We start from the raw sequence: 13,156 nt of genomic DNA, 5'->3' as shown, positions 1-13,156 counted from the left end.
TATAAATCATGACTGTATTGTTATCTCTGTTCTGCCTATTTTTATGCTGAAACATTCAGGGCCTTCAAAAAGTCACTATGCTTCCCAGTCAAAGACACATGGTTATTTACTGAAGAAAGCTCTTGGATGCATAGTTTCCCCTTCCCATTCTCACTTCTATTCTGCCACTGGTCTGAGTTTGGTGTTTATCATGCTTTGTTTGATGCTCTGTTGTCTGTATATGCATATGTAGATGGAGCACTAGGTAGTGCTGCCTAGGTGCTTTAAAAATTGAATTAGTGCTTTCATATTTGTGTAGCCCTGTGTTTCTTAGATTTATTAATGTGGACTTTTCATTAAGTAGTTCAGGTACAGCCTCTTCCTAATTCCTGTTGTTAAATGCTAATTCTTATAGAGTGTTCTGTTTACAACTGCAGCCCAGGGTAAAGACCACATAGGTGGTTTTCATAGCTTCCACAATGCTCCAGGACATATAGAATGCTCCAATCCCCTGACAGTAGGTTTCTCTAGATTTTTACTATGAGTTATGGTGCCAAGGACATGGTTATCTTTGTATTTCTGGCATATAGGCAGAAGTCTCTGGTATGTGTTTCTAGGGATAGAATTCCCAGGTCTGCACATCCTCAGCTAGACCAAACACTGTCAAATTGCTCTCCCAAACTGTGATGAATGTGCTACCTAATAATAGGATCTGCTTCAAACAAGCACAGATACCATGGTGTGTACTTACACAGGTGTAGATGGCATGGCCTGTTGTTCCTGGGCTACCAACCTGTAGAACATGTTGCTATAGTGAATACTGTAGGAACTTGTCACATGGTGGTAATTATTTGTTTATCTAGCCAGGAAAGGAACAGTAAATGATGCATTTATCTAATTATTCTTTATCAGTAACAATTCGGGAGTCAAATGTTGGGATAAGAACTCGAATGATCAAAGAAGTTGTGGGGAAGAGACCAGGGACCTTCTATTTCTTCCCTTCCTCCATTACAAAAAAAAAAAAAAAAAGACCGAGATACACTCTAAGCCCCACCTTACTAATTCCTGTCTATCTGTCCTCAGTCCTCCAAGCCCTCTATGGTTAATTTTGGTCAGCTAATGGTTAGCTCCATTCTCTGATTCAAAGCAAACTTTATTGTCAGAATGCAATCAAAATATCACAGAACAAGTAAAAACAACAGGTAGCAGGAGCTCTTCAACAGCTCAACTTGTACCCAGTCTCTGCCATTGATGGAAATGGCATGTACATGACTGTACTTCAGCACCATCAAAGGTGAGTAGTTACATTTATAATATACCACAATGATGGCAAGATGACAACTTTATGCATGTGACAAGATATTGACCACAACTTTAATATAGACACTTTGAATCCCTATGTCTGAAGCAGAACATCCCTACCTCTCAACTCAGCCTCCTTCCCCCTTGGTGCCCTGGTCTCAGCATGGCACCTGGCCTTACCCATTGCCAAGGGGGCCTGTTGACTCTTACCCATCTGACTTGTCAGCAACTCCTGTGGCCTTTAGAGCACATTAGGGTTCAATTCTCTTCTCTCTGCCCTGGTGCAGGATTGCTAAGCTGCCTCCCAAAAGTCTGTCATAGCCAGAATAAGGCTGGAGACATGAGTTAAATGCCAGCTTCTGTGAAGGAGCTATTGTACTTTCCATTTAGCCTGAAGTAGAATTTCTTATTCTTTGAGGCCTGCATGGCCCACCCTCTCTGTCTTGCCTTGTTTAGTTCACCTGATTGATCTCATCACCCATTTTGTCTTTGCTCTTGAGTACCTGGGTACCTCTCCCTGTGATTCTCTACCACCCCCACCCCATCTCCTTTTCTTATCACATCATTACCAGCTACATTTTGGTCTGTGAAATTTGCTTTTGTATTCTAGTGTTTATCTACAAACAGAAGTTTTACCTGTTTGTTTAAATAAAAAATACTGCCTAGATTTATTTCTGAGGAGGAAAGAGTTAGAATCCCAAATGAGGGATTAATGTGAGAGAGGAGGTGGGATCTAGAGGTGGTTTCTGACTTGGATTGCTGGGTGGCTGGAGGTAGTCACTGGCCTCTGAGGGCAGTTGGCAAGAAGACCTCAAAGCTCCTTTGGTCGTATACATGGGACTTCTGAGACACCTGGCCATTGGTCTGCAGTTTCATGTTGCTCCCAACATTCCCATTCAAGTGGGTGCTGGACAGAATACTCTCTAGGGAGGGCTCTGCTAACCGCCTTCGTTCATGAATTCCTCAGCTCCACTTATTCCCAGACCTTCCTTGGTAATAGTCTAGGCTGGTATAGGCCAAGTGCTTGACCATTTGCTACAGCCCACAGTAGGGAGAGCATCTGAGCCAGAGGGCATGGTTCATGGTATTACTATGCACAGGGGCTTACTGAGTGATCACCTTGGTGCCTAGTCCTGGTGCAGAGAATACTGGGGCCACCTTTCCTTGAGGATATGTGCTGAAGGTGTGTCTGGGATTGTTTCCTTGGCAAGCTGGGAGTCTTAACAAGATAAGGGTGCACTTTTAACTTACACTGAGTCAGACCTCTCTAGAAGTGTGGCTTATTGTAAGGTCACTTCTCAGTGTTCTCATGTCATACTTAATTGCTGTTGATCATGACTTCTTGTAAATAACATTTTCATATGAGTGCCTTTATACCCTTTACTAGCTTGCCTCAGAGCTCTTGTAAAGCTGTAGAAATCATCTAAATCCAAAGAATTGCCTTTTCTCTCAGCTTCTTCCCTGCTTCTGTTGTTTCTGCTCAAGAATTCCTTCAACAACCCCTGTAGCCACTAGTCTGTTTGTCATTCTTATACTCTCATTATTTGGGGAATGTTGTACAAATAGATAATACAGCACATAACCCTTGGGATTGGCTTTTTCTACCCAGCAGAGATTCCTGGAGCTCGACTTAAGTTGTGTGTATCAGTCACTGTTCCTTTTTATTGCTGGGTATATTACATGGTATGGGTGTGCCACAGTGCTTATAGTTTATGGAAGGAGAGCTTCAGAGTTGTGCTTGGTGATTATGAGCAGCAAGGTTGCTATGATCCCTCATGGATATCGAATGGGTTGTCTGTTCTTTCATAATGAATGCTGAAGAGTGATTGCTAGGTCTTATGGATATTGCATGTTTAGTTTTTTAAAAAATGATTTGTTACACTTATTTTTTTGGGGGGTGCTGGCATGTGTCACAATGTAGTTACGGAGGTTAGAAGAAAACTTGGAGGACTCAGTTATTTCCACCATGTAGGTCCCTAGATTGAACTTGGGGTTGTCAGGATTGGTGTAAGAGCCTTTGCCTATTGAGCCATATCACCAGCCTGCAAGTTTAATTTTTAAAGATTCCACTATTTTCAGAGTGGTCATGCTATGTTATATTCTAATTGACATTGTGTTCTAGTTTTTCCACCTCATGTACAGCTTTTGGAGGTATTGCTCTTATTCCTTGTTTTTTTTGAGACAGTGTGGTCTCTCACTTGGGCCTGAAGTTAAGACTTTCTGTCTTCCCAGCTCTGGGATTCAAGTGTGCCACTATGCCCAGATTTTTATGAAGATTCTCGCTAGGACTCAGATCCTAAATGCTTAAGCAGCTTTACTGACTAAGCCATCTCCCACCCCCCTTGTAGGTTTTTCTTTTAGCTTTCTTCACGGTGTACAATGCTCTTTCATCTTACCTCAGTATATAACTTCCTTGATTGACGGGTTGATTGGCTGTCTGTACTAATATGCTACTGGCACTTCCTTTGCCATAGAGTGGTTATTATTTCTGGGTGCAAGGAAGGTAGCTTTACATCCTCCTTGTCCTTCTCTGGATACAGTCTGGTAGCTGGAGAGCTGGCCTGAGCGGGAGTGCCCTGGGTATGGCAGGAGTAGGGAGCCTCTTGGCCACTCCGCTGCAGTGGGTTTATTTTATCAGGCTACCTCTTCTCTTGGCCTTGGCTGGAGAAAGACTTTGGAGGTGGTAGGGCTTGCTCCTCCACGAGTGATGATGTTAGGTCCTGTTTTCAGCTCTCATTCCAGGACATTCAGATGTTGGGATCCAGTGAAAGCCCACTGTGGTCATTCTGTATTCCCAAGGTCCACCAGTCTTTGCTGTCAGTCGCTGATGTTTTCATTGCCCATGGTTTTCGTTTTTTTTTTATTTTTTTTTATTTTATTTTATTTTTATTTTGTGTGTGTGTGTGTGTGTTTTGCTAGGGGAGTAAGGAAAACTGTATCAGAGCTAGCCAAATTTGCCTTCATGAAATCTGAAGAGCAAGTGGCTCAACATCCATGCTGCATACTTGCCTGGCATGCTCAGTGCTTTGCCCTGCTCCACGTGTCTTGACCTTTGGACATTCTGCATGCAGGGCCTCACCTTAATGGTGGGAAGGCTGTTTCCTGCAATGGTTTTGATGGGTGGTTCAGCCTTATGGTGCATTACCCTCCAGGTCTTACTTCTCTACCTTCTGTTTTGAACTCCTGAAAAATGTCATAGTGGGAGGGGCAGCCAGTTGATGACTTAATGAGGTGTGCATTGATCCTTAGGCCATTCACCCTGCAAGAAGGGAATGAGATGAGCTATCCCACTGTTCTGTGTGAATCCAAAAGATCTTGAGATTCATTCTTGTTCTCACTGCCTTCTGCTCTGGAACTAGGCGCTTTGCAGTCTTCCCTTCTGCTAAACAAGAAGCAGCTGTGGGTAGAGGACCACCATGAATCTGGCCTGCCTGGTGCTTGCCCCTCAGCTTCCTCATTTGCTGTAGGACTTGGAGCAGCCCCATCTGGCTGCATTGGTTCTCCTCTCGTGAGAGTGAGTATTTCTTTTTTTTTTTTTTTTTTGGTTTTTCGAGACAGGATTTCTCTGTGGCTTTTGGAGCCTGTCCTGGAACTAGCTCTTGTAGACCAGGCTGGCCTCAAACTCACAGATATCTGCCTGCCTCTGCCTCTCAAGTGCTGGGATTAAAGGTGTGCTCCTGGCCAAGAGTGAGTATTTCTTAAGGGTGTGAAGAAGGCTCACTGGGTAGATACTGTAAGTAAAACACCCTGTGGGTCACCTGAGGTTGCAAGTGTCCATCTCTGTTAGCCAGTGTTGTCATCTGACACCTCCACTGTCTGTCAACCACAGTGGGTGTGAACCAGAGCCTACTGTTAGTTTATCTTTAGAAACTTCATCTATGTCTCTAGTGTATTTCCTTTGTTTTGCCCACCGGGCCTTGTGCCTGCTAGACAAGCACTCTACCTCTGAGCCACATCCTCGGCCTTTGTAGCTCATACCTTCTCATCACGCTTTCCCAGAGATCACTGCCTGTGGTTCAGTCATCTCCTTTGCCAATTCTTCCCAGCACCATGGCAGGACTTCTGACTACCTTGAATGTCTTGAGTCCCTGTGGAGCAGTGCCTGGGTGGGACCTGTTGAGAGGAGTGCTACCAGATTGCCCCTTTGTGTCCTGGAAGGAAGATTCTGCTTGTGTTCCTGTTGGCAGGGCTGCAGCTGCTGGAAGTTACTCTTTATCTCGTGGAAAATCATGCACTCGTCTGAAGAGATAGAAACAAAAGTTCTTTTAGTCAAACAGCTTTCTTCCTCCCTCCCTCCCTCCCTCCCTCCCTCCCTCCCTCCCTCCCTCCCTCCTTCCTTCCTTCTTTTTTTTTTTCTTTTTTTGAGACAGGTTTCATTATTTAGACGAGGCTGACCTGGAACTCCTTGTCTTTGCAGGCATTTGAGAATGCTGGAACTAAAGACTTGTGCCACCGTGCCTCAGTCAAATAGAATTCCCTTCTATAGTTGCTTTTTGGGAGCCATAGTGTGTATTGTAAACTTGAGGATGTTTCTTAACTGGGTCCTTTGGGTTGGTAGTAAATGGTGTAGAAATTGTAAGAAACAGATATGAAGTATTTCCCAGCCTCTCAGCTTCCCTTAACTGACACTGCGTTTCCCCTCTGCACCACACAATTGCTGTGCTTGCTTTTATTGTTTGTATGTCTTGGGGAGCTGTGCTGCAGAGGATCCGTCTTCTCAGTGGCAGTGTGGGTGTCCAATATATGAACACAATAATTACTGTAGGCAGTCTCCTGCCATCTTTGTATCTGTCAGCATGAGTGATTTCTCATCTTTCATTTTTATGAGTGCTGCCCTGAATAACTATGCAGTGTGTGGTTTTTTACACAGGTGAAGGCCAGGGCAAATTTAGAGAAATGTTTCTGCTGAGTTAAAAGTCTGTATTTTAAAGCTTGGTAGATTTTACCATATGCTCTCCATAAAGGTTGTGTTAACTTATACTCTGCCATTGAGAATCAGTGTAGCCTGCTATTGTAGTATGAGCTCTATGAATCTGGTAGGTTAAAAAGCATCTCAGGGTTGTTGAGATGGCTCAGGGTAAGGAACTGACTTCTGCAGGTTTTACTCTGACCTCTACATGTGTGTTGTAAAATGAACCCCTCCACATATAATAATAATAATAATAATAATAATAAACAAATGCAAATAAAATAAACTTTTAACTCTATAATTTCAATTTGCATTTTCCTTGGGAAGAATACCAAGCAAATATTTCTGTAAAAATATTTAGAAACAGAGTTAAGATCTATTTCTAACCCTGAATCATTAAAATCCCAACCGCCTTTTGTGCTCATCGCTGGATGTCTTTGACTCCTGCTGTCTCTTGTGCATGTGGTTTTCTTTCTTTAATAATTTATATTTATCATGTGTGTGCCATAGCACATGTGTGGTGAGAGTCAGTTCTTTCCCCTAGGATGTGAGCTCCTGGGATCAAGCTCAGGTTGTCATGCTTTACCTGCTCAACTGTCTTGCCAGTCCTCAAACATGGGGATATATAAGGGTTCTTTTTTTCTTTTTCTTTCCTTCCTTCCTTCCTTCCTTCCTTCCTTCCTTCCTTCCTTCCTTCCTTCCTTCCTTCCTTCCTTCCTTCCTTCCATTCATTTACTCTTTTTTTTATTGTTCTTGTTGAGACAGGGTCTCACTGTGTAGCTCTGGTTGGCTTGAAACTTGGTGTGTAGGCCAGGCTGTCCTCCTGCTTCTGCCTTAGGGTACTGGACTTAAAGGTGTGCCATACCATTCTTGACTACATGGTTATTGTTATGTTTTTAAGAATTCCAACTTCTAGCTGGGTGGAGCATGCCCTTAATCCCGGCATTCAGGAGGCAGAAGCAGATGGATCTCTGAGTTTGAGGCTAGCCTGGTCTACAAGAGCTAGTTCCAGGACAGACCCCAAAGCTACAGAGAAACCCTGTCTTGGGAAAAAAAAAAGAATTCCAACCTCTGTATTCTTTTTGCTGAAGCTAAAAATACACACATGGAAAAAAGGTACTTCTTGTCTCTGTGGTACTGTTGGCAGGTGGTATGACTGTCCTGCAGGGTTTCTCCAGGGAGATGAGGACTGTGGGATGAGCCAGGTACAACACTTGGCAGACTCAGTTGTCTGTGGGCAGTTCAGAAATATGGAAGGTGGTAAGCTCTTATTGTAGAGGAGCAGGGGCCTAATTTTATTTGGCAGGATTTTGCTGTGATGATCTCATTTCATTGACTGGGCTGTTTCAAGGAATGCAGTGTTCTCACCGACAGTCTCTTGGTCATATCACACCGGCAGTACTGAAGGTGGAGGATTGTGACTATGGGGCGGTTCAGGTGCAAGGTGCCAGCACAGTGCTTTGCAAGGGTGTTGCTGACATATATCCTTCAGGGCTAAGATGATGTGGTGCTGTCAGTACCTGTTTTTATATAGGGAAATAGGGACATGGCTTGGAAAAGCACCTGCTACAAGTTATAAAACTTTGGGCACAGGGGTCAAAATGTGGTATTGGTCCTAGGCATATTGGGTTCCTTCACTGGCCTCTTAAGGGTTTGGCCACCCCCTTTCCAAAAGAGAAACAGGGACTTCCCACATTCAACTATGAAGCTGCGTGGGGTTCGCATTAGTGTCTGTTTTGGGTTTCTTTACTATAGAACAGACACAGCTTTAAAGTAAAGTCCAGAGACCAGATGGTGGTGGCACATTCCTTTAATCCCAGAACTTGGGAGGCAGAGGCAGGTGGATTTCAGTGAGTTTGAGCCCAGCCTGGTCTACAAAGCGAGGTGCAGGACAGCCAGGACTGTTAAACAGAGAAACTCATTTCAAATACCCCCCCCCCCCCGAGTAAATAAAGTAAAAGATAGTCCAAACTCAGGTTCCTTGACATCTGTCTGCTAGTTTTGCCTTGGCTCTGCTATTGAGTCTACGGAAATGACATTATTGATTGATTCATTAACTTATTGGCTTTAAGCATAACATTTTTGCAGTGGGTACTACCCACTTTCAGTATATGCAGTGCTAGATTAGGAGAGGGAGCAAAGGTCCATTTTCTAGTGCATGCTGATTCTGGAATAATGCAGCCATTATTCCTGTCATAGTTGTGGAAGTGGTAGACATTGCATTGATACAGAAGGTGATGTATATATACTCCTCATAGGTTCACCTATGTGAGTGTCCTGATCCCTGTTACCGCTGAGCTATGCAGTGTTAAGTACATATTCTTTCTCTGACTGTGTTTTATTATACTAACGAAAATGTTCACCTGTGGAGGCCAGCCTAGAGTGACTCATTAAGAAAGAGTTTGCAGACTTTGCAGAAGACGAAGGATAATGAGTAGGGTTTCAGTTCCTGCCATCATCTTTGACCGTGTCTGAAGCACTTGCTAATCCCACTTCTGGGCCTCATACTGTGGTCCTTGTGGTCTGGTGAGCATATGAGGCAGTTATAGGTCTGTTTTTCTCTAATGTGAGTTTTCTCTGGGTGGCAGTTTCATCTTCATGTCCTTGGACACTCAGCTATGGAGCAGACATCAGCAAGGCTGTGGGTAGTGGAAGGGAAGCCCTTCAGGGTCTCTAGTCTCAGTAAACCATGTTCCTCCCCTGCTGTCTCTGTCTTCACTTTAGTATGCTTTTGGCTGTTCACCATGTCTGTGCCCAGCGTGCCCTCAGATTCTTATTTCTAAGAACCCCGGGAACCTGAGAGTAAACAAAACTTTTAGTGTTCATTATCTCTGGGATGAGCCTTCATTGCTGGAAAGGGCACTGCTCCTGTGTGTTCTGAATCCCAGACAAAATCATAGCCACTTGAATGTCATGTTCCTGAATTGAGTCTTCTTATAAGTTTAAATAGATAAGATGGGTAGAAGCCCAAAAGTTAAAATCCCTTGATTGTAAAGCTTTCCTGGAAATAGGCATTTTTCTAAATCTGTTGGTGGGAATGAAAAAATGGCCCAGCACTTGCAGAAGGAAATTTGGCAACATTTAACAAAGTTACATATGCATTAGAGTAAGTGGGAAATTCCACTTCCAGGAATTTGGCCCAGAGAGTCACTGTAAAAATAGTAAAAGATTATTCTCTATGTCACTCCGTGAAATAGCAAAGGGTTTTAAACAGTGCAGAGTTCCCAGTGGTAAACAATACTAGCTGAGCAGCTGGTGGGTCTGCATTATGGACTGCTGTGCTCATCTAACGCTATGTGCTGTCAGGCATGGAGGCTAGGATTCTTTATGAGAGAAAGCAAAGGTGGGAAGTGATGTCTGTAGTATGCTACTGTTTAGAGAAAGAATATAAATACTTTTTTGTTTGCATGTAGTTTATAAATGGAATGAAGCTTTTCTTCTTTCTTTTCTACTTAAGGGAATCAAAATAGAAGGAAAAGACACAAAAACCAGACTTCTACCCAAACATTTTTGTTTTATAAATTTGATTTGGGAATTACTTAAACATTTGCATTTTTATGTTACATGTATTTGTTTATATGTATGTACACATATTGTACATGTGTGAAGGGCAGAGGACAACTTGCATTAGTTGGGTCCCTCATTCTGTTGTGCAAGTCTTGGGGCTTGAACTCAGGTCATAGGCTTGATAGTGAGAGCCTGTACCTGCTGAGCTTGTTGTTCCTGTATCGTTTGTTATACAAAAAATTAAGAGATTATAGAAATTTTGATAAATGTTATCACTTTTTTTTCCCTAAAATGTTTGTACCTGTTTGCCTCCCATCAGTACTTGAGACTCCTTTTCATCACACTTTTGACAAGTCTAGATGTCGTTTTATTGAACTTCACCAAACTGATAGGGAAAAGAGGCTGCTTCTTCCTTTCTGTGGTGGTACTGATGCAGCATCCCTGCATTTTATTATTTCTGTTCTTTTCTGAAGGGAGCTTCTCACTAGTTTATAAACTCTCCTTGCCTTCCTTTCCATCTGTTGGCTAGCACCAGTTGTGTATCGTTCCAGCTAACTTGTAGAAGCTGGTTGTTGCTATGTTGTCTTATGTGGGACACAAGCTTATATTAGTTTAATGCAACTGGATCAGACTTCCTGTGTCTTTTAAGTACTTCTCATTAAGTTAAAGCTCTCTGGAACAGCAGCTCTATGTTCCTGTGTTTGTTTCTCTTTTTCAGTTTTCTAGGACTTACTTCTTATATAGTCTGAGCAGTGAGTTCTGAGTGTTCACTTAGGTTTGTAGCTGGTGGAGAGCTAATGAAATGCCATTGACCTTTTGAGTTGAGAGTGAAATTGATCTTTTTTTTTCAGGATAGGGTTTCTCTTTGTAGCCCTGACTATCCTGAAACTCACTCTGTAGACCAGGCTGGCCTCAAACTCAAGATCTGGCTGCCTCTGCTTCCCAAGTACTGTGTGATTAAAGATGTGCACCACCACTGCCCAGCTGAGATTGATTGATCTTGATTTACAGTAACACATGATAAATACTTTTATGATCTGTTTATTGTGAATACCTGGACGAAGCATTTTCCCTGTGGCTACACACATTCATAGATACAGCTTTTGTAGCTGCCAGATTTGGCCATGTTCACAGGTTCATGGGGTGCATTCTTCTTCCAGGTCATCACTCCCTGTAGGAAGCTCATCTTGTGTGCTGACAACAGGAAAGAAATGGAAGATTGGATTGCAGCACTCAAGACTGTCCAGAACAGGGAGCATTTTGAGGTGAAAAGAGAAGTATATTTTCTTTGGGTGCCTGTTGTTGCCTCTCGTGCTCTCACTCAAACATGCCCTCTCCCCCAATGACTTCTGAGTGGACCCAAGCATGTGTCTTGTGAACCTGTCAAGACTGTGGTCCTCCTGTTCTTCTTGAATCTGACTTCCTCTCTAGGGTACTTTATGAGATTCTCCTTAAGTTGTTACATTAAAGAATTCCAAAGGGAAATCTTACTTTTGCCCTCTTTATATATCATTCTTCTAGCCTACCCAATACAGTATGGATCATTTCTCAGGGATGCACAACTGGTATGCCTGTTCCCATGCACGGCCAACCTATTGCAATGTGTGTCGTGAAGTTTTGTCTGGAGTCACATCCCATGGGCTGTCCTGTGAAGGTAAGAAAACTGCATTTGTCACTTTGTGGTGGAAGGTGACCTGAGGTTTTACTTGATAAACTGTTTGAAATCCAAGCACAGTCATAATAAATGAGTATTGCTATGACTGAGGGTGGTCAAGGGAGAAGTGGTCCCCACCACTGCATTCTTCTTGATCTTCACCTGGAGGACTCAGCCTTGGGTGTCATGTATCACAGAGCTTCTGCAGAGGGATGGAAGGGCAGTAGTAGTGAAGAGACAGGAGTGTGGGCCCTGTCTGGGCTGCGTCCTGAATATAGGAGAGAAAATGCCTCAGAGAATACAGGGTCAGGGGATGGTTCTGGGCAGACCAGGGGTCACATAGGGACTGCAAGCTCTGACTTATGACCAGGCCTATCTTCTCATTTTGTATAGCTTGTGAATATGGCTTGTTTTACATTTATTTTAAATGGATGAAGAAAATTCAAAAGAAGAGTATTTTGTTATATGGAGTTATTTCAGTTCCATAGTGTTTTCTGAGTTTGCTTATCTGCTGGGTAGAGGTTAGGTGCTGTGACAGTGGCCTTCATTGTCCTGCAAAGCCTTAGCTGTTCACCCTGCTGTCCCCACTGTCTCTAACCATACTCTGCTGTTATGGACAGCAGTACCAAGGATGTCCATCAAAATCTTTTCATTCCACCCCAGCTTTACTAAGTAGCCATCTGTTCCACAGGGAGGCTCCTGCTGAGAGTGAGACTTGTAGGGTTGTGTGTTCCTTTTCCCACAGTGTGCAAATTTAAGGCTCACAAACGGTGTGCTGTACGTGCGACCAGTAACTGCAAGTGGACCACATTGGCCTCGATCGGGAAGGACATCATTGAGGATGAGGATGGGGTACGTCCAGGGGGCATTCTGCCTGTGACTTGCACAGCACTCACTATCTTGCCTTCCCCCTACATTTCTCATTTGAGATATCAAACTGGGATCAGGTGTTCCTGTCAGTTATTATCTGGGACCTTTGTGATTACTGTACACCCAACTCTGCCCTAATCCCCATCAGTCTGGGTGTCTCCTTCCTAGTAAGTGCTGTGATGTGGAAAGCATCTCATAGGCCCTGCTTATTCGTGCCCACACTGGCCATCAGGGAGGAGCTTGTGTCGGGAGGAGTGTCTCAAAAAGAGCCCTTCTGCCTTAGGATGCCCAACTGATCCGGTGTTGGAACTCTGGGATGTCTTTAGTATGTGCCTGTTTGGTCTACAGATTGCCATGCCCCACCAGTGGCTGGAAGGAAACCTGCCTGTGAGTGCCAAGTGCATTGTGTGTGACAAGACTTGTGGCAGTGTGTTGCGCCTTCAGGACTGGCGCTGTCTTTGGTGCAAGGCCATGGTGAGTGTGCAGCATCTGCCCTGCCTGTGGGTGTGCGGACACAGCTAGGCCCCAAGATTTGTTTTTCTTCCTCCTAACTCCTTGTAAGTTTACCCCAGAGGCGTCCCAAAAGCTCAGAGCCTTGACTATCCCACACGTGACTGATCATCCTCATTCTTGATAGTTTTGTAGTGCCTTTCCTTTGATTTGATCCTGCCTTTTACATGAAAACTATTATATCTTCCCTGGACAGCATCTCAGCAGGTTGGGAAGGGGTCTTTTGGGACAGGTTCATGGGCCTTATCTGTGTGAGAGAGTAGGAATACTTTTGAAGCTCTTCTGAGAGAAGTTTGTTTTAGGACAATAATAGCAATCAACATCCTTGTGTATGGAGGAGGAGCCACAGAATGACTATGCTGCTCCCCCCCCCCCCCCCCCCCCCCCCCGCCAATCAAGGTGTTTAATGCTGGGTCCATGGTTAG

General features: G+C 43.8%; 1 protein-coding gene across 1 annotated transcript in view; it reads left to right on the top strand.

Annotated features, from left to right (window-relative positions):
• The window catches only part of Dgkd (diacylglycerol kinase delta), a 98,563-nt gene that overhangs the window by 58,344 nt on the left and 27,063 nt on the right, over positions 1–13,156 (top strand). The window contains exons 4-7 of the mRNA XM_057752500.1: positions 10,858–10,962; positions 11,219–11,351; positions 12,097–12,203; positions 12,570–12,695. Of these exons, the coding sequence (XP_057608483.1) occupies positions 10,858–10,962; positions 11,219–11,351; positions 12,097–12,203; positions 12,570–12,695 (471 nt within the window). The remainder of the gene's footprint in view (positions 1–10,857; positions 10,963–11,218; positions 11,352–12,096; positions 12,204–12,569; positions 12,696–13,156) is intronic.

The sequence above is a fragment of the Chionomys nivalis genome, chromosome 2 (assembly GCF_950005125.1).
Source record: "Chionomys nivalis chromosome 2, mChiNiv1.1, whole genome shotgun sequence".
Lineage (NCBI taxonomy): Eukaryota > Metazoa > Chordata > Mammalia > Rodentia > Cricetidae > Chionomys > Chionomys nivalis.
This window is presented reverse-complemented; position numbering and strand designations above follow the sequence as displayed.